Source organism: Silurus meridionalis, chromosome 25 (assembly GCF_014805685.1).
Source record: "Silurus meridionalis isolate SWU-2019-XX chromosome 25, ASM1480568v1, whole genome shotgun sequence".
Classification (NCBI taxonomy): domain Eukaryota; kingdom Metazoa; phylum Chordata; class Actinopteri; order Siluriformes; family Siluridae; genus Silurus; species Silurus meridionalis.
In genome coordinates this window covers 9617792-9638550 of record NC_060908.1, presented here as the reverse complement: position 1 = coordinate 9638550, position 20759 = coordinate 9617792, and the positions used below count along the sequence as shown (strand labels likewise).

Sequence of the window (20759 nt, the reverse complement as noted above, 5' to 3'; positions counted from 1 at the left end):
AGAGCCGATCCTTGTTGCAGTCCAGCATCCACCTTAAACCAGTCCGTCGTTCCTACTGCACACTTCGCTGCTGTAACACAGTCATACATGTCCTGCACCACCCTCACATACTTCTCTGACACACCTGACTTCCTCATACAATACCACAACTCCTCTCTATCCACAAACACACAATACAACTTAAATGTATTCCCCTGTAGTTACTGCCAGTCTGCACATTCTTTAAAATCAGTACCAGCACACTCCGCCTCCATTCCTCAGGCATAAAAACTCTACTGCTATTTCTCCTAAACATCTCCATGCTTCTACGGGTACCATAATAGAGATACTAATGTGCATTATACGTTTTTATACTTTTAGGCTCACCACATGCTGCAGCCCTACAATGGAACATTTGAGATCTTTATTACAGCTTTTGCAAGCTTTAGAATTTGTAGGAATGCTGCAATATGATTTTTATCTCTACAGACTGTACAAAGTGTTGTGAAGGTTTTTTAGCACTCAAACACACCTGAACACAGTAATACTGCACTTTTGGGTTTAGTTTGGAAAGTCAGTTTTGAACACATGAAAAAATCTGCTGATTAGTTACAGCACAACATTGATGTTTTGTTACGCCTCCAGGCCAGTGAAACGACTACATTTTTGCTCCTGGCTATTAATGTTGTAGTGATACAAGTGATAGTGCTCACACTGTGTTGAAGGGGCTGAGGAGCATAAATAAAAGTCCAACGGTGTTTTCTACAAAGCTATTTATGTATTTAACTCGTCACTCATAAATACATGCACACCTGAATATGTCTCTTAATAACTTAAGCACAAACTAGATGCATTTATTTCCACACAAACAATTTGGGACAAATTCAGGTTAGCTCAAATATTAAATCTTATTCCAATGAAAGCACAAATGTGTTTAATGTATATTCAGTTCTCCAAAAACATCCTGCGGAAATGAGGACATTTAAATATCTAAAAAGTGTAAAAGGACTATTATCTTATTTGAAAATTGTGCTCCCTGATGGAGGTAGTTTAGGGGTCTGGGTGCAAATCAGACCTCAAACTGTGTTCCTTAAAACTGCAGACCCTAAATACAGGCACATAGACAATTTTGCAGCGTTGCAACCTGATGCATCATTAAAAATGACAGGAAGAAACAATGGTAAGTAAAGATGACAAGATTTTCTTGCTCATAAAATGTATAACATGTATGTAGACATCTCCTATCTGATAGCTAATATGTGGACCTGGTAGATTTCCTCAGGAAAGTTCTGCTGCTGTTCCTCATAGATGATGTTGAGTCCAGCTTTGGCCACTATGCAGCGCAATAAGGGCAGGTCTCTGCACACACTGCTGTCCACCTCATCTGGAACAACACCCTCAAATGCCACATTATCCTTCACCACAATCAGACCATCAGGCCGTAGAGCACTGCGACATCGTCTGAGGAAGTCCACTAGATGATTATCAGTTAGATGACCTAAACAGAACATAAATTTAATCATGCTATTACACAAAACCTGGGGAACCAAGTGTTTTAAGTCTTACTACAAATTAACTGGCATACCAATGACCCACTGGATCCAGATGACATCATACCGGTCAGGGTGAGGCTGGAAATCCTGTAGGCCACAACAGAAATAGTTCTCCACTCTTTTGCCTTCCTCACCCAGATAAGAACGTGCTTTGTCTAGAAAATCCTGCGTTACATCTACCAAGTCCACCGTACGGAAAAGCGGTAAGAGAAGACGCTTGGTGATACGGCCAATTCCAGCACCACAGTCCAGGGCACAGCCTGGTCTTGTCTTACCTTTGCCCTCCTGAGGACAGAGGACACAGTGAGAAAGATAAAGGAAAAACAATTGAACTAGTTGTATTGACCGAATAAAAATTCAACTGACTAGATACCAGTCTAATTAGGTGCCCTGAAATGTAATTACATGGGTTAAAAGAATTGAGGCTCATTGTTTTTTTTATTCCATTAATAGAGTTTAGGGATGTACATAGTGACATACACAACATTTACTTTGTGCACTTATCATGCCTACATAGACAGTCCTGTGCACAACTTTTAAGCAATTGTTTATATATTAAAAAAATAAATAAAAAATTAGAATGCTTTCAAAAAAGTGTATGGAATAACTTCTTTGTAAATACTGTGAAAAGTACTGTAGGTCTCCATTGTAGCATTTGATGATTTTTCCGTTGCCAGTAATTTTGTTCACGCAGTACACATAGCACTTTAGTCATGTCTAGAATCTTCACAGTTGCCCAACATGCTATTTAGATGCAAATGTTTTACTAGCAACTGGATTTGTACAAGGTATCAAGTCATGACTACACTGCTACTATACCTTTTGTGCTTCATACATTTAATTTATTACATAAGCTCTGAGTGTAGGTAGCTCTTTTCTGAGCTCAGCATGAGCCCAAACCTTTTTGCATAAAGGTTAGTCATCCAAATATGGCAGTATCCCGATACCTTTGGCGATTAGTAAAGAGAGATTAAAAGATAACATTTTAAACTGGAATGCCTTTCTTTGGAACACATATCTTTAAAAAAACAAAACCTGGGTTAAGCAAAATAGGCATCAGGCTGATATACATAGCAGAGAGCACCAGTACAGTGAGTGCATGAATTACATCTGAATTACAATATTAACATATGGAAGGGGCAGAACTCTAGAGAAGGGTTGAAATGTAAACACTTGAAATGTAGCTTTGTGATTGTTACATCTGGCATTGTGAGAAAATTGTTTAATTAGTGGGCACTTACCACCAACTCTATTTTTTAGGACCCACAACGTGTTTATCTCCAACACTAACTCTAATCTAGTACTTTAAAGTATAACAGTAACCGTTTGGTTTTATTTAAACTTGGACATATAGTACAAACCGATAAATTACAGTGCATTCAATTTCAGATTATGCCAATCACTTGCTCTCTGTACAAATTATTACCATGTACGAATTTTACAATACAAGATAGTCTAGAGCATCAAACAGTAGTCTCACCCCCAGGAATTTCTGCAGGAACTTTTTGGAACCGTTGATGTCGATGCTGGAAATGCTTCCATAACCTCCAAGCATTCCGTCCACAGTGGCAGGAATGTCCTTCCAGTACTTCTCTGCCTTCAAGTAAAAGGAGGTCTTATTTTCACTCACATGGTCCTCCATTCTCTCAGAATGTCTAAAAGATCATAAATCATCAATACATTAGTCTTTCCTGCTGGGAAATCTTGAGTTTTTATGTTATTATAATCAGTCATACTTTAATAGAGTGTCTGTGATATTCAACCCCACCAGCCCAGGAAGTCTTCAAATGTTTTCTTTTTTATTTTAGGCTACTCTTAACTGGCTGCTGTTGATGGTTGAGACGTGTGGTGTGTATTTATGTCCCACACCATATGTCACAGTATGGCTAAAAGCCAGATGACACTGTGTTACATAGATTTCACTCATTATAAAGGATGCAGAATAGGGGTGTAATGCTACAGAAATGGTTTGGTACCAGGCTTTTGGCTCGGTACACGTGTACCGTATGCAATCCTTTTTACTTGCGGAACATCAGAAAAGTAAAATTCCCTTAGAAACGTATTAAGTGGCTTACTGCAAGTTTTTTTAGTATCCGCCTCGCACTTTGAGTGCTTTTTTTTTTTTTTATTGTTATTAAAAAACATACACAACAACGTCAGTGGTATAAAATTAAATAAATAAAAAGAAACTAGAGTTAGTGCAGTGTCACTGTGGCTACTCACTCCATACCGAAAATAAGATTTGTTTTGCGCATACAGGAAATACAGGAATATTCGTTATACATTATATAACATTAGTGTTTTATGTGTTTTACATTAGTGTTTTATGTCCAGCTTCAAGAATTTCTATTAAAAGAAGAAAATATATATTGTGAAAGAATGAAGGATGGAAGAAATGAAGACATTTGTTAAAGTATGCTGAAATCAGTAGAACTTTTCAGTAGAATATAGCTTTAAAAAATGAAATGCAACACACACATCTTGTATTACCCAAATGGGATTTGAAAAAATGTAAACTACTTAAATTCATCCATTTATTTTATTTTAATCTCAATTTATTTTGTGCCAATTTAATCAATATAATAAAAAGTGTATTGCAATAATTTGATTTATTCTATTTACAAATGTTAATAATCAACTGCAATAAAAATAAATAAATAAAAAACAACAAGCAGTTATGTTTTTTCATTTCTTCCCCCTAACGGTACTGAAATTGTACCAAATTGTAAATTCTGTGTACTGTTATACCCCTAATGACGACGCCAATATTTCATTGCCTCCTTAGTGTTATTTAGATAAGGAGTGTGAAGACATTTGGAATTAAACAAATAAGTTAACACTTTGTAGGAGCCACTAGGGAGCAATCATTAAAGCAGGCGAAGTTACACATATATAAATACACACAGACACACACACCCCACAGTCTAAATCTAGCCCTGGCTTCAGTTGTTGCTTCTCGGATGACCAGAGGTCAAAGGGAAACATGATGAACAGACAAGAACCTGAACCTAGTAAATAAATTTATTTACATTTTTGTTATATTTAAATGCAGAATGCACCTTTTGTTTGAATCCACCTATTTTTCAAGTAAGCAAAAATATGGGCTCATGTGCCTGAAAGTGCCCAAGTGTGCCATATGATTGTTTATATAATTACTAGCTCTGAATTTCTACTTTTCTTCTACTATAGGTTTCTTCTGTGAAGACTGCATTTGTTTTTTAAAAGCAAAAGAAGATGAAGACCAGAAAACACACTATTTCCAGTAGGGCTGGGCGATAAATCGATTTTATCGATTAACTCGAATGTGTAGTTTACATCGATCTGTTTTAATAAAAATCGGTTTTCTCTTTAAATGTCCGCCGACGCTCCCCTCTGGGCTTCCATAGTTTCGAACGAACTCAGCCCCCGCCCCCTCCCGTTTGCCATAGACATACACAAACAACATGGCAGCGAGCAGAGAAGAACTCGTTCCCAAGTAAAGTTAAGCAGCCGCATGTTGAAAATACACGGTGAAGCAGCCGCACTTTGTTTAGTGTTGCGCGAGATCAGATCATTTAAATCGCCATATTCAAACACTCAGTCATTTTACTGTGGAGTTTTGAAGAAAAGTAAAGGCAAAATCACTCCAAGCATCACTGCATTTTTAACCATGTTCCACATTCAAACACTCATAAAACATTTTTCTTTATAGGTTTGCTCAATCTTTCAAATTATTTTTTATTTACAGCGTCCCTGTCTATTACTCTCTTGAATTTTCTCATTTTACTGTGGCGTTTTGGAGAAAAGTAAAGGCAAAAATCACTCAAAACCTTAGGTGCATTTTCAATCACGTTCCACATTTAAACACATAAAACATTTATCTTTGTAGGTTTGCTCATTTTATGTTACGTTCTATTTTCACAATTTACAATGGCAGGGCCGCCATCTTGTATTTTTGGCTTGTTGTTTCTGATTGCACTTTAACCCAAAGTGGGTTATAATCCCAGAAGTGTAAATAAACTTTATTTAATAAAGTTAAAACTTAAAAAAAAAATTGTCATATGCAGGGGGGAAAAAAATCGATTTAAATCGCAAAACGGATTTTTTTTTTAAGGCCATATCGCCCAGCCCTAATTTCCAGTCTGATTTAAAAAAAAAAAAAAAAGAATTTTTAGGACTTCCACATAAGCTTTTACCATAAGCAATACAATTTGGATTGAATGTCCACATTTAAAATAAACCACTGGAGTACCAATAAGGTTGACCAATATAAACCATATTGGGTGAACACAAGGATGTTGAGAGCTGTGAAGGGGGGAAAAAAAGTCAGTTACATCACTATTAATCTTCACAGTGCAGAGGTGAAACACAATAGACTAACCACGTAGACTTTGAATGCAGAAGTATAGAGGCAAGCTTCTCATCAGAGATTAAAATTAAAATGCTGTTTGAAACTGATTAAGAAATTCAGAGATGGGCTAAATAGGTCATGGAACGTAAATTAACCCTATAGACCAGTGGTCCTTAACCCCCGGGCAGCAGACCGGCACCGGTCCGTGGGTCAATTGGTACCAGGCCGCACAGACAGAATACATAACTTTATTTCGGTTTCATTTATTATCCGATTTTTAACTATGTTTCATTTTAAAAAATTACCAGATTTTCCCCACCACATCTGTCTATGACTTACTTTTGATGCAGGTCATGATGCCTTGGTCACATGTCTTACCTCCATCCGCTACCTTCTTAAAGAGGCTGCTCCGGCCACTAACACAATACATTACTGCTAAATTCAAACCCTCAAGCAAGCAAAATTAACAAAAAAACAACACAGTGGATTTACTATTATTATTATATTGTACTATTGTATTATATGTATCATTTTATTTTGTTGTATTTATCTGCCACACGTTAAAGGCCGGTCCGTGAAAGATATTGTCCAACAATAAACCGGTCCGTGAAAATATTGTCCGACATTAATTCAGTCCGTGGCACAAAAAAGGTTGGGGACCACTGGATCAGGAGCAAAAACATACAAGCTCAAAGAAGCTGTTGTAAAAGCTTGGAAAATTACTGCAAAAGAAGAATGCAACAGTTTGGTTATATCTGTCAGCTGCTGCCTTGATGCAGATATTGCAACACTGGGTGGTATGCTAACAATAGCACCATGTTGTAAGATGTTTTTTACAAAAAATTTTACAAATATTTTTTTTTTAACATAAATAAGCCACACCTGTCTAGACTAATGTACTTTACACAGGCTTTAACAAAAGACATGTTGCACACGGTGTAAGAGGTGAAATATGTTGCGCTTCCTTTAGGAGCATAGCGGTGTTTTGGATAAAGACCGGCACAGCATTTTTCCGGTATTACTGCGTGTGTTCAAGACGAGGATTATGTGTTTATTATTTTCTGATGCTCATTTCTAAGTTACTTTGACTAACCCTTTAAGCTGTTGCCAAGAAAAATAAAAAAGCACGAGTTTTGGAAACCTGTCTGTGCTTATATGATTTCTGTTGCAACTGGAGTTAGCGAGCTCTCCCTTAACCATGACTTAACGCGTTAAGTCTAAAACATCTTGTATCTAAACAGTAGCATACCAAAAAAGTCATTGTTCACTGTCTTCCTCCTTCCTTTCTCCCGGTTTTTTCTCCCGATGCCGTGCAGCTCAGAACACAGGTGAGGTGCTTTTTTTTCGTTCCGTTCGGAAATTTCATTGGTCTAATGTTATGTCGCTCAGTTTTTTGGCTTGAAGTTTGTGAAACCGATAAATTAATAAATTAGCCGCTTCGTTGTTTAAGCCGCGGGGTTCAAAACGTGGGAAAAAAGTAGCGGCTTATAGTCCAAAAAATATGGTATTTATTTTTATTTTAAGATATTTTATTGATCCCACAGGGATGTTATGCTACTGATTTTATTAAATGGTATAATATCTAGGGCTGCAACAACTAATCGATAATGCATTTAATTAAACCAGACAAACACTAAATCTAAATGCAGCAAATAACAGCAGCAGTAAAACATTACATTTTTTGTCATTGTTGTGGTTTTATTTTTATATTGATTATTCTAAGCATGATTGTCAACTTGCCATCTGTAATTATCATTAAAAACAATATAAATGTTGATTTACACAAATGGTTTCATCTTTCATACTCAAATGCTGTTTTTGTTTTTTACAGAAAGACCCAACCCAGCATTAGTGAATTTGTTCAAGGAGAATCCCACATACACTCTACAACAAGCAGCCACTATCTTATTCTTCCTCTTCTTTCGGCTGCTCCCATTAGGGGTCCCCACAGAGGACCATTCGTCTCCATACACACTGTCCTCTACAATTGCCTCTTTCAAACAAGCAGCCACTATAAGCTTCAAATTGTCTAATGGTGAGGCTAATTATATCCCAGCGATGTAGGAAGCTGAGGTCAAAGCACAGGGTCAGGCATTGATACTGTTTTAGGGGGGTTATGAGCCTTGTTTAAGGGTCACAAGAGTGGCAGCTTGGTGATACCAGCACATGTCTGGACCTAAAGCATTTTTGTGGCGCTAATTTTAAAGCACAGGCCTGTCAAAAAAAAGTTTAGCTATAACAGAACTTATAAAATTATAATAGCTAAATTATAATTATAAAAGCTAAAAAAAATATTAAAACGTGGAACATGGACCCCTTCAATCAGACACTGAGGCGACACCTTTTTACTCAGAACATTAAACGCTTACCTAAAGTACGTATCTGTATTATTATCTGGTTGATGAGTGTCTACTCAAGAGAAGCGGTAAAGTGTTATCGTAGTCTGGATGTCTATGATTAATTCCTTAGTGGAAAAATTTTAAACATTTGGTCAAACAATGTGGATGACCTTTATCTGGTGTGGGTTGGAGCAAGTCAAACACTATCAAAAATTATGTCTGTTTGGTTCATTGCTATGGTAACCGGGGCGTTTGTGTGCATTGCACTTGTATAGCTGGGTAAGTGTGTATGTCTATGCTACTAATAAACCACAATAGCTTACTGAATTCCATTAACTTATAGAGAGTTATATTTAAGGTTATAAATAATGTAATAAGGTCTGGAGATAACATGAGAATAGTGATTTGGAGTTAATTTGAAACAAATTAAATTGATTAAATAAGATTAAATAATTGGAAAATTTTCATTAGTTTACGTTTGTTTGACCCCATTTGGGTAATACAGAGTGTAATATAAGTGTGTGTTTTATATTTAATGTTTTACTTAACTGTACTACCTATTTCAGCAGACATCAACAAATGCCTTCAATTCCTTCCATCCTTCATTCATTCATTCACTCCCTCAGAATATGGAACTGTCAGGATTTTTTCCTTTTAAGAGAAATGATTGAAGCTGTAAAAAAAAGCGCTAAAGAATCCAAATCGCGAGTGTGTCATAAAATGGAAGTGCAGGATTTTGCTGCAAATCGCATTGAGATGCACCACAAATCATATTTCCGATACAGAGTCTAATTTCTAATATTCAGCCTTTAAATTTCAGGGTTTTTTTTGCAGAAATCCGTATTTTACACATTTAGTCTCCAAATGCCAGCAGCTCTGTGTTCACTGATTGACCAGTTTATTGTGTTAGTGTTGGTGTTGGAAAACTCAGAACACATTTAATGCAGTTAATGTTATAATAGTGTGATAATCGAGTCACAGCCACGTGCAGAAATAACAACCAGTAATTTCTTATTTAGCGTTAGAGCTAACAACTCAGGCTAACATAGTCGTGATCAGATTTTATTTCCTTTAATTTATTTTAAAAACAATTATAAAATAAATTTAAAAAACAAGTATAAGATAAATAAACCAAATCCCCGACCTGACACTGGCTTACCTTTCCGTGTGGATACGTGCGCTAATAAAGAATCGCACTCTAAATTAGGACATGACCCAACTCAGATACCGCTTCAGCGCTTCACCACTTCTTCTTCTTCTTGGTTTTTAACAGCGGCTGGCACTACCTTAATATGATATTACCGCCACCTTCTGCTTCGGGGTGTGGAAAAGAGTCTTAAACAGTATTCTGTTTATCAAACCTGACTCTTTAATAAAGTAAAAGATGGCTTTACTATTTATTTTTACTTGCCCATTTTATGAATTCAATAAAAAAATACTTCTTGGTTTCCATTTTTCTTTATTTTCTCTATTATTTTTTTCTTTCTTGTTCGTACTTCCTACATTCAAGAAATACATGAGGTATAGTTTCTTTAACCTTTAACACGTTATATCTTGATTTGGTTGTAATAGTTGTTGTCTTTACTGCTCCACAGCACTCAACAGCACTCAACAGTCTTAACTCTTGGGCTTGAAAGTTTTCTTAACTCTTACTTTTTTTTATTTATATGCAGAACCATATACCACACAACCATAATCAAACACAGACTGGATCAGTGCTATGTAAATAGTTTTTAATGAAGAAAAACTAGCCCCAATTTTATTACACTTGAACATATATTCAACATACTCTAGCATTTCTCAAATATTTTATTTATATGTACAATCTATGTAATTTTTGGATCAAAGTAAATACCTAAAAATGTAAATACCTTCACCCTTCCCACTGCTTTTTTATACATCTTCAAACTCACTTCTAAGACAACCGTCTTCCTAGAGAAATATACTGTCTTCTTCACTGTGAATTTAAATCCCCAATCATAAGCCTATTTTTCCACTTTCCTAATTGCCACTTGTATCTTTCTATTAATATATAGAATATTCCTTCCCCTTTTAGAGAGTGTCCCATCATCTGCAATTAGGGATCTACCTATAGCTGGTTCTACTTGGTTAAACATATTGTTTATCATATTAGAAAAGATTAGTGGACATATTACACTCCCTTGTGGAGTTCAATTTTCTATCTGGACTGTTTTTGACATTTCATTCCCTATTATTACCTGTATACTTCTGTTCACCAAAAAAAATATTTTATCCAGTTGTATATTTTTCCACCTATATTCCTCTTTTTCATCAAAAATCCCTCTCTCCACATCATATGCATTTTTAACATCTTGCCTTACTATTCTCTAAACATACAATAGGATCCATTGTTCCTCTTCCTTTTCTTAAACCACTTTGATATTTTGATATTATTCCTCTTTCTTCCAATAAATATGTAAAAATTTTGGTAATCATCCTTTCCATAATTTAACAAACACTTGATGTCAGAGCTTGCAGCCTTAGAGGTGAGTGTGGAGGGAATTATGGTGTTAAATGCTGAACTGTAGTCAACAAACAGCATCTTTGTATAATTCCCATGTCTTTGGTCCATGTGGCTGATTGTAGTGTGAAGGAGATGTGAAATGGCATCCTCAGTAGAACGATTCTGACAGTATGCAAACTGTAATGGGTCCAGTGTGTCTGGTAGCGATGCAGTGATGAAGTCTCTGACCAGTCTTTCAAAGCACTTCATCACTACTGAGGTCAAGGCTATAGGGCGATAGTCATAAGGCAGGCGGGCTGGGGATTCTTCGGGAAAGGAACAATGGTGGACTGTTTGAAACATAAGGGGACAACAGATTGTTCCAGTGAGAGGTTGACTATCTCAGTGACACCGGTGCTAGCTGGTCAGCGCAGGCTTTCAGAACCCGACCTGTAATGCCATCTGGTCCTGCTGCCTTCGTCGTATTTACTCTCTTGAATGCCCTCCTCACGTCATGCTCCGAGATGGTGAACGTGTTTCTTCGGCTCTCTCGGCATGCACGCTGGTTGTGCCGCTAGCACCGCTAGCGTGGTTAGCTGCAGCCTCGAAACGAGAGTAAAAGGTGTTTAGCTCGTCTGCCAGAGAAGCATCCGCATTCACCATTTTAGAAGATGGTGTTTTATAGTCCGTTATTGTCCTTAGTCCCTGCCACAGGCTGGGCCACCAAGTTGGAACTGTGACTCTAGTTTCCTCCCGTAGCTCCGCTTTGCATCCTTCACCGCTCTGCGAACACTGTAAGACGCAGCCATCCATGTCTCCGGTGTCGAGCCCCGTGTTGTAGTTGGTTTTATCCACCCACGGCTTCTGGTTGGGAAACATTTACATTTACATTTACATTTGTGGCATTTAGCAGACGCCCTTATCCAGAGCGACGTACAAAAGTGCTTTGAGTCTCTAGTTCTGTCTCTAGTCTGATAGTGTTTTTTTGCACCGTATCATCCGCTAGTTTCCCGATTCCCAAAGCGCCCTGCAGAGCGGCCACCGATTGGTCAGTCCAGCGCGCGACCTCCCTTTGAACCGGAGCTTCCTCTTTCAGCCTTTGTTTGTAAACAGGCATGAGGAAGATGGGGCATCCGGTCGAACCGGTTCACCAAATCGGACTGAATCGTTCAAAACAGTTCGCGTCTCAAATCAGCACTAATCAACAAAATTACTCAAGTTACTCACTTTTGAATGTGTATGACCGTCTATCCGACTCAAAATAAATAGATATCCCTGAGAATGGGGTTCTTCTCTAGTTTCTCCAACAGTACCCACATTAAACTGAAACATGCTGCTGAACAAGTGATCATCACTGGGCATGCGCATACCTGCCGATTCCGAGCAGCACACATACTGCTGTTCTCGAGTCACCAGTACTGTATCAAGAACCGTTTCTTTCGGACACGTCCGACATACTACTGATACCAACGAATTGTTGATACTGAGCATGCGCGACCTACTGAGCAGTACGCGTACTGCAGTATCAAGAACCGTTTCTTTCGGACACGTCCGACATACTACTGATACCAACGAATTGTTGATACTGAGCATGCGCGGCCTACTGAGCAGTACGCGTACTGCAGTATCAAGAACCGTTTCTTTCGGACACGTCCGACATACTACTGATACCAATGAACTGTTGATACTGAGCATGTGCGACCAACCGAGCAGTATGTGTGCTGTCTGACATTAGTACACACACACACACACACACACACACACACACTTTTAAGAACTCCGAATCAGATGCGTTCGACATACTGTAAAGGCTGGTGCTGCGCTGCTGATAAATGAGCACAGGTGAACTGAGGACTTAAATGAAAAGTAAGTTTATTTACTAACAACTTAAAACATCAACGTTTTGCACATCAGTGCCTGTATTGGGTGATTTAGTGCAAAACGTAAATGTAAGGAACATTTCTAAGATGATGATGATGATTTAATTTAAACAGATAAGCTATATGCCCTCATGCAATAGACATGACTTTATTTAAATGTGTTTGGTGTGTATGTGTATGTGTATGAGATGATATTTGGATATGCATGACGTCATGACGTAAGGACGTAAAAGAACCAGTGAACCGTTTTTTTGAACCGGTTCTTTGAAACAAACTGTCCGAAAGAACTGATTCACAAAAAAGAATTGGACTTTCCATCACTACGTGATTGTGCCTTGTACCTGTTCTTGAATGTTGTATAGCAGTGGTCCAGTGTCCTTTTGCCCCTGGTGAGGCAGGTGATGTGCTGGTAAAAGTTCGGTAGTGTGCGCTTGAGTTTGGCACTGTTGATATTCACTATTGATATCACTATTGTCGATCAGTCACACCATGAAGTTATGGGAAAGAGTATTGGAAGCCAGGCTGAGAGAAGAGGTGACCATCTGTGAGCAACAGTATGGTTTCATGCCGAGGAAGAGCACCACAGATGCCTTATTTGCTTTGAGAATGTTGATGGACAACAGTGCAAAGTGATGAAGAGTGTGTTAGGGAAGTAAAGAAAAGAGTGCAGGCAGGGTGGAATGGGTGGAGAAGAATGACAGGATGACAGGATTAGAGACAGTGGCATTGAGTAAAAGACAGGAGTTGGAGCTGAAGGTAGCAGAGCTGAAGATTTTAAGGTTTTCTTTGGGAGTGACGAGGCTGGACAAGATTAGAAATTAGTTTATTAGAGGGACAGCGCATGTAGGACGTTTTGGTGACAAGGTGAGGGAGGCGAGATTGAGATGGTTTGGACATGTGCAGGGAAGGGACAAGAGTTATATTGGTAGGAGAATGCTGAGGATGGAGCCACCAGAAAGGGGGAAAGAGGAAGGCCAAGGAGAAGGTTCATGGATGTGGTGAGGAAAGACATGCAGGTAGTTGGTTTGAAAGAGGCAGATGTAGAGGACAGGGTGGTATGGAGACGGGTGATCTGCTGTGGCGACCCCTAATGGGAGCAGCCGAAAGAAGAAGACGAAATGGGAAGTTGATTGGCTGGCCTTCCATTCCTCCTCTCCTTACCAGCTCTTCTGTATAGTCTCTCTTTGTTATTTTCCCCTCCTCTTTTCTTCCTTACTTAAGTTCCCTGACCCATGTATCTGTGCAAAAGTTTGTACTAGCATTTCTGCTTTGTCGTTATCCATTACAACTATGTCTCCTTCTGATTCTAATACTCCCATTCTTACTTATTACCTTATAGTCTCTTTATCATATTCCACACATCCCCTACTGTGTTCCAATTCCACTACAAAACCCCCACCAGCTTTACCTTTTAGCTTGCCTAAATAATATTAGATGGTTATAATTATGTGTTCTCTGAAAAATTTTAAATGCCTTATTTCTATTTCTCAACAGCTTTACTACACTTGTCTGTCCACGAAGGAACAGCTTTTTTGTCCTTTTTCCTTTACTCTTTGGAATTGATTCTGATGCCACTTTTAGTATTTCTGCACAAAGAATAAGGATATAAGGATATTAATAAGATAAAAAGGATATCAATATCTTGATTTGAATCTATTGCTGCCATATTTTCCCCACACATTCCCTCAAATTTAGCCCAATTAGCTTTTTCAAATACCCTTCTCTATGAGTTGTCATTCTATCGGCCGCAACATCAACTGTTATAACTATTGGGTAGTGATCACTCATTCCCCATAGACTTCCAAATAACACTTACTGGCCAGATTACTGCCCAGTGAACATTCAGGGAAAGAACATTGTGAGAGTGGACTCTTACAAATACCTGGGTGTTCATCTGAACCGCAAACTGGACTGGACAGATAATACTAAGGCAATTTATAAGAAAGGACAGAGCAGATTTCTTCTGCTGAGGAGACTAAGGTCTTTTGGAGTACAAGGACAGCTACTGAATATTTTTTTTGACTCAGTGGTGGCCTCAGCCATATTCTATAGTGTGGTCTGCTGGTGCAGCAGCATCTCTACTGCAGACAGGAAGAGAATGGACAAGCTGATCAGGTAGGCCAGCTTAGTCCTGGAAATTCCCCTGGACACTGTACAGGAGGTGGGAGAAAGAAGAATGGTAGCTAAACTATAATCATTGCTGGGTGTTATGTGAGAAACCAGAGGTGAAAGCCGAAGTAAAAGCAAACAGAGTTTATTTGCGTTACCAGGTGTAGCCAACGGAAACACTCGCCTTCAAGGTGAAATATCCAGTGGTGCGCAGCGGGAGTGCGGTCCACGGAGATAGGAACCGAAACAAAATGTGGGGTCTGTGTAATATCCACGGTGCGCTTGAGAGAAGCGCGGCACTGAACAGCACTCGGGAAGTACACGGAACGATCAGTACATACTATTGATAATAATGAACGGTGTGAGTGTGGAAGTGAGGGGCTTATGTATGGTGTGGTGATGAGTGCCAAACGAGTCTCAGGTGTGCATGATCAGTATGCCGGTGAGAAGATCCTTGCGGGTGGGGCACGCACGGGAGAAGACTCAGGGAGCTCACTGACACCACCCCCTCCCCCAGGGGCTGCACCGGACGCCCTGACCCTGCGACGAGGCCGACCTCTGGCCCGGCGCCCCGGGCGGTGTGGGTGAGCAGCATGGAACTCCGCCTGCAGTGTCGGGTCCAGCACGTCCTGCTGGGCCACCCAAGACCGCTCCTCCGAACCGTAACCCTCCCAGCCAACCAGGTACTTGAGGCGACCCCCGTGCCGTCTGGAATCCAGGACCTCCCGCTCCGCATAGACGCCAGGCTGAGCAACGACCTCCGGCTGGACGGGCGCCGCGGGGTCACCTGGAGGGCGAGAGGCAGGCGAGACACATGGTTTTAGCAGGGACACATGAAAGGTAGGGTGTATGCGGTACCTTGGCGGCAGCTCCAGCCGGTAGGACACGTCGCTGATCTGCCTGGAAACCCGGAAGGGCCCAATGAACCGGGGGCTCAGCTTGCGGCACGGCAGCTTCATCCTCAGGTCCTTTGTCGACAGCCACACTAGGTCCCCTGGGCGGAAACGAGGAGCCTCCAGACGGGTGAGAAGCCGAGCAGATTTCAGTGTCCATGTCCCAGACAATGGGCCCCACCATGAGTGAGGGAGGAAGGATGGGGTCCGGGTCGCTGGGTTCCTCGGGCCCGAACACCTGGGAGAGGGTGTCGGCCTTTCCATTCAGTGCCCCGGCTCTGTAGGTGACGTGAAAACAGAAGTGGGTGAAGAAAAGAGCCCAACGTGCCTGCCTGGGGTTGAGTCTCTGGGCCTCCCACAGGTACTGGAGGTTCTTGTGGTCAGTGATCACACTGAACGGGTGCTTGGTGCCTTCCAGCCAGTGTCTCCATTCGTCCAGGGCGGCCATCTTTATGGCCAGAAGCTCACGGTTGCTGATGTCGTAGTTCTGTTCAGCAGCCGAGAGCTTGTGTGAGAAGAAGGTGCATGGGTGGAGCTGTGAAGGGGGCCTGATAGCTGGGAGAGAGCAGCCCGCACACCAGTTAAGGAGGCGTCGACCTCGACCACAAATTGCCTCCGGAGATCGGGATGATGCAACACATGTCATGACGAATGGCAGAAGCGTTGGCGGAGCTCGTCGAAGGCCTCCGGGGCTGTTCAGTGCCGCGCTTCAGTGCCGCGCTTCTCTCAAGCGCACCGTGGATATTACACAGACCCCACATTTTGTTTCGGTTCCTATCTCCGTGGACCGCACTCCCGCTGCGCACCACTGGATATTTCACCTTGAAGGCGAGTGTTTCCGTTGGCTACACCTGGTAACGCAAATAAACTCTGTTTGCTTTTACTTCGGCTTTCACCTCTGGTTTCTCACATAACACCCAGCAATGATTATAGTTTAGCTACCATTCTTCTTTCTCCCACCCCTCTGGGGTCCACTTCAGGGTACCCGCCTTTCCCCTGAGTTGAGAAGTGAGGGGGTCGGTGATCTGGCTGACCAGGGTTGGATGAACCAATGATAGAAGTTTGCGAAGCCCAGGAAACATTGGAGCTCCTTAATAGACTCTGGGACAGGCCAGTGCCTTCACCTTCTTTCGTCCATTTGTATTCCCCATGCACTGATAACGTAACCCAGGAACTGAATCCTTCTCTGATGGAAATCGCACTTTGAGAGGTTCAGGTAGAGCTGGTGGGAACGAAGTCCCCCTAGGACGTCATCCTTTCTGATGCGTACCAGGTTGTATGCACTCCGGAGATCAAGTTTTGAGAACACCCTTGCCTCCCTTAGATCCTCCAGAGCTGCTGGAACAAGCGGGAGGGGGTAAGGTAAAGGAGCGATCTGGGCATTCAGCTGCCAGTAGTCGATGCAGGGGGGGGAAGACCCATCCTTCTTCCCCACAAAGAAAAAGCTCGAGGCCACTGAAGAGAAGGACTGGGCGAACCCCTGCCGGAGGGCCTGTTGAACATATTCCTCAACTGCCCGATGTTCAGGAGCGGACAGGGGATAGACTCTGCCCTTGGGCAGCTTAGCTTCAGGAAACAGGTCAATACAGCAGTCCCAGGGCCGGTGAGGGGGGAGACGAGTGGCTGCCTGGGCACAAAACACGTCCTCGAATGCCTGGTACTCCTTGGGGATCTCTGCCTGAGGCTTGGTTGTGGCTTCCTCCACCTTGGTGGCGCCTACCACGGACTTGCAGTGTGTGCTCCATTCCAGAACGTCACATGGGTCCCAAGAGCACCTCGGGTGTGTTGTTGTAACCAGGGCCTCCCGAGGATCACGCTGACAGTTGAGTCGTCGAGCACCATGAACCTGCTGTTTCCTCACGACGAAACAGCCCCACCTGGAGAGTGATGACCGGCGCACAGTACTTCACCCAGCCCTTTCCAAGTGGGCGTCCCTGGATGGTCTGAACGGCTAGGTCCTGGGAGCCCCGCTCTCAGGGGAGCCACAGGCGGTCAAAGCAGGCTTGAGAGATGAAGTTCCCTGCCGAGCCGGAGTCGACCAGAGCATGCACGGAGATAGAGAACGCAGGGGTTGGAAGCATCACTGTGAGCTTAGACAATGGAAATATGTCTGTGGGAAACTCAACAGTACAGCAGGACGTGTAGGGCATCTGGTGATGGAGTAGCCTGGGTTCCTGCAGTACAGGCATTTACCTGCGGCCAGGCGGCTGTTTCTCTTTCCCTGGGACAACCTTTGTGAGCCTAGCTGCATTCGGTGTCTGAGACGACCATGGATCCCGGTGGGCCCCTGAGGGTTGTGGCGTGGGGTGGCACGCCGCCAGCCGCTGTGAAAGGCCGATGGATTTCTTAATAAAATCCGCCAGTCCCACCGTGTCATCATGAATCGCCATTGCCTGCTTAGTCTATAGTGATAGACCCAGCCGATATACACCCAGTAGCGCCGTCTCTGGGGAACGACTCTCACCCCCTGTATGAAACAGTTTCATCGTTGAGCAGCTCCTTCAGTGACAGACTGTTACATCCTAAGTGTCTGAAGGAGCGATACAGACATTTTTTTCTCCCTGCTGCTATTAGACTTTACAATCAGAGCTGCTCCCAGTGAATCAGTGAACCAAAATATACACTGTTAATACTGTTTAACTGTGCAATAACAATAACAAAGATTTTCAGACAACACATGTGCAATAACAATAAGTTAAAACCATGCAATATTACCTATGTGCAATATGTCCGATAGCATAACTACTACTGACGTATAAAGCACTTAACGGTCTCGCTCCGCAGTATCTGAGTGAACTTCTGTACCAGTATGATCCTCCATGCCTACTTAGATCAAAAGGTGCTGGCTATCTGTTAGTTCCTCAAATAATGAAGACTACAGCAGGGGGCAGATCTTTCCCTTATAAAGCCCCACAGTTATGGAACAGCCTTCCAACCAGTGTTCGGGACTCAGACACAGTCTCAAGTCGAGGTTGAAAACGTATTTATTCAGTCAAGCCTTTGATCAGTAGATTTTTTTCTTAGGTAAAGGCGCACATCTGGAGGGAACATGGATATAGAGTGTTTGGTGAACTGGTATATTTGTATGCTGTCGTCCCCTCACATTCACACGAGTCTTGCCAGAGTCCAAACTGCACAGTGACATTAACTTTCATACAATAATAAGGACACTTAATAATCCATATCCTTCTCTTCCTGTCACCCTCTTCTCTTGCTCTCTCTCGCTCTCTCTCTCTCTCTCTCTCTCTCTCTCTGTCTCTCTGTCGAGTTAAACATGCTCCTGAGGCTCCAGTGACCACTGTTCCTGCCCCTCTTGTCTATTTTCTTCTTCTTTTTGTATTTATACATTGTGTTGTGTAAATACTGTATACAAACCCGATTTAAAAAAAAGTTGGGACACTATACAAATTGTAAATAAAAAAAGAAATGCAATAATTTACAAATCTCATAAACTTATATTTTAATCAAAATAGAATATAGAGCAACTAGAAGCCTGTATAGAACAAGAATCTTATCTTATCTTATCTTATCTTATCTTATCTTATCTTATCTTATCTTATCTTATTATTTAAAACTAGTGTTAAGTCCAACACAGTCTCAATTCCTGTATGTATGTCTATTTTTGTTTTTCTACTTCACCACTAGTTACCACACCACTTACTACACTAACTACACTACTAGTTTGTGACACATTGCACACCTCAACATTGTTTATCTGTAATAAATGGACATTTGGTGCCTCCCAGATGAGGATAGGTTCCCACTTGAGTCTGGTTTCTCTCAAGGTTTCTTCCTTATGCCATCTCGGGGAGTTTTTCCTTCCCACAGTCTCCACCGGCTTGTCACCACCTTATCTGTGTAAAGCTGAATTGAGATGATGTTCATTGTTAAAAGCGCTATACCATAAAAATGAATTGATTTAATTGAATTGAAAAGTTACCACTTTTCCCCAACTCATATTCCAACAAGTCCCGCCTCCTGCTCTTTGATCGGCTTCAGGATTGGCTGAATAAGCCCCACTCTAAGCATTAACCAATCGGCAATCAGTTCGTACGAGCTACCGGTTGTTTAATTCAATTCAATTCATTTTTATTTGTAAAGCGCTTTTAACAATGAACATTGTCTCAAAGCAGCTTTACACAGGTAATGCAGTGATTAAATATGTATATGTTCTTTATAAGTGTAAGTTTGTCCCTGATGAGCAAGCCGGTGGCGACTGTGACAAGGAAAAACTCGATGAACTGGCATAAGGAAGAAACCTTGAGAGGAACCAGACTCAAGAGGGAACCCATCCTCATCTGGGTTGTACAGAATATCCATTTATTGCAGATATACAATGTTGCGGGGTACAGTGATGGTGATCAGAAGCAAACTGTAGTCCTGAGTCAATGTAGCAGACTACTGACATTGACTACAGTCCAAATCCATCCTCAAAGCTCCAGTTCTTACTCCGGAATATAATGGAACCACCCAAGGCGTTGATGAGAAATCGTCCCCAGCTGCACAGTGTGGCCTCTAAACGAAGAGAACACAATCCAGAGGCAGGCCTGGATGAAGTGGAAAGATACGCGGAGGGAAGAGGGGCAGGAACAGTGGTCACTGGAACCTCAGAAGCATGTTTAAATCGACCGATAGAGAGAGAGAGAGAGAGAGAGAGAGAGAGAGAGAGAGAAGAAGGTGTGACGGGAAGAGAAGTATATAGATTATTATGTGTCCTTATCGTTGTATAAAAGTTAATGTAACTGTGCAGTTTGGACTCTGGCAAGGCTCGCTATATCAGCATAACTAAAAGGGAGAACCAGAAGGTAACACAGACATGAGGGATCTCTGGGATAAGAGATGACCCACCACATGACCGTCAACAAACCTGAGTGAACCTGAGAGAGTGAGGGGAAGACAACAAATATCCTAGTTCACCAAACACTCTATATCCATGATCCCTCCAGATCTGCACCTTTACCTAAGAAAAAAAAATCCACTGATAAAAGACTTGACTAAATAAATACGTTTTCAACCTCGACTTGAACACTTAAACTGTGTCTGAGTCCCGAACACTGATTGGAAGGCTGTGGGGCTTTATAAGAGAAAGATCTGCCCCCAGCTGTAGTCTTCATTTTTGGAGGTACCAACAAATAGCCTGCACCTTTTGATCTAAGTAGGCATGGAGGATCATATTGGTAAAGAAGTTCACTCAGATACACCGTACCGATAA

General features: G+C 41.6%; 1 protein-coding gene across 1 annotated transcript; it reads right to left on the bottom strand.

Moving 5' to 3' along the window:
* Positions 1-734: 734 nt before the first annotated feature.
* Positions 735-9517, bottom strand: ntmt1 (N-terminal Xaa-Pro-Lys N-methyltransferase 1). The gene is made up of 4 exons (XM_046838765.1): positions 9361-9517; positions 3013-3187; positions 1565-1817; positions 735-1477 (listed from the first exon to the last, which is right to left on the bottom strand). The coding sequence occupies exons 2-4, from the start codon at positions 3172-3174 to the stop codon at positions 1221-1223; spliced, it is 672 nt and encodes a 223-aa protein (XP_046694721.1). The 5' UTR covers positions 3175-3187; positions 9361-9517; the 3' UTR covers positions 735-1220.
* Between the last annotated feature and the right edge of the window lie 11242 nt (positions 9518-20759).

Excerpts from the sequence above, each read along its gene's own strand:
- ntmt1 (XM_046838765.1), bottom strand. The coding sequence starts at position 3,174 with ATGGAGGACCATGTGAGTGAAAATAAGACCTCCTTTTACTTGAAGGCA. Across the intron at positions 1,818-3,012 it reads TCCTGCAGAAATTCCTGGGG|GAGGGCAAAGGTAAGACAAG; the intron begins GTGAGACTACTG and ends CTCTGTCCTCAG. Across the intron at positions 1,478-1,564 it reads CTGGATCCAGTGGGTCATTG|GTCATCTAACTGATAATCAT; the intron begins GTATGCCAGTTA and ends TGTTCTGTTTAG.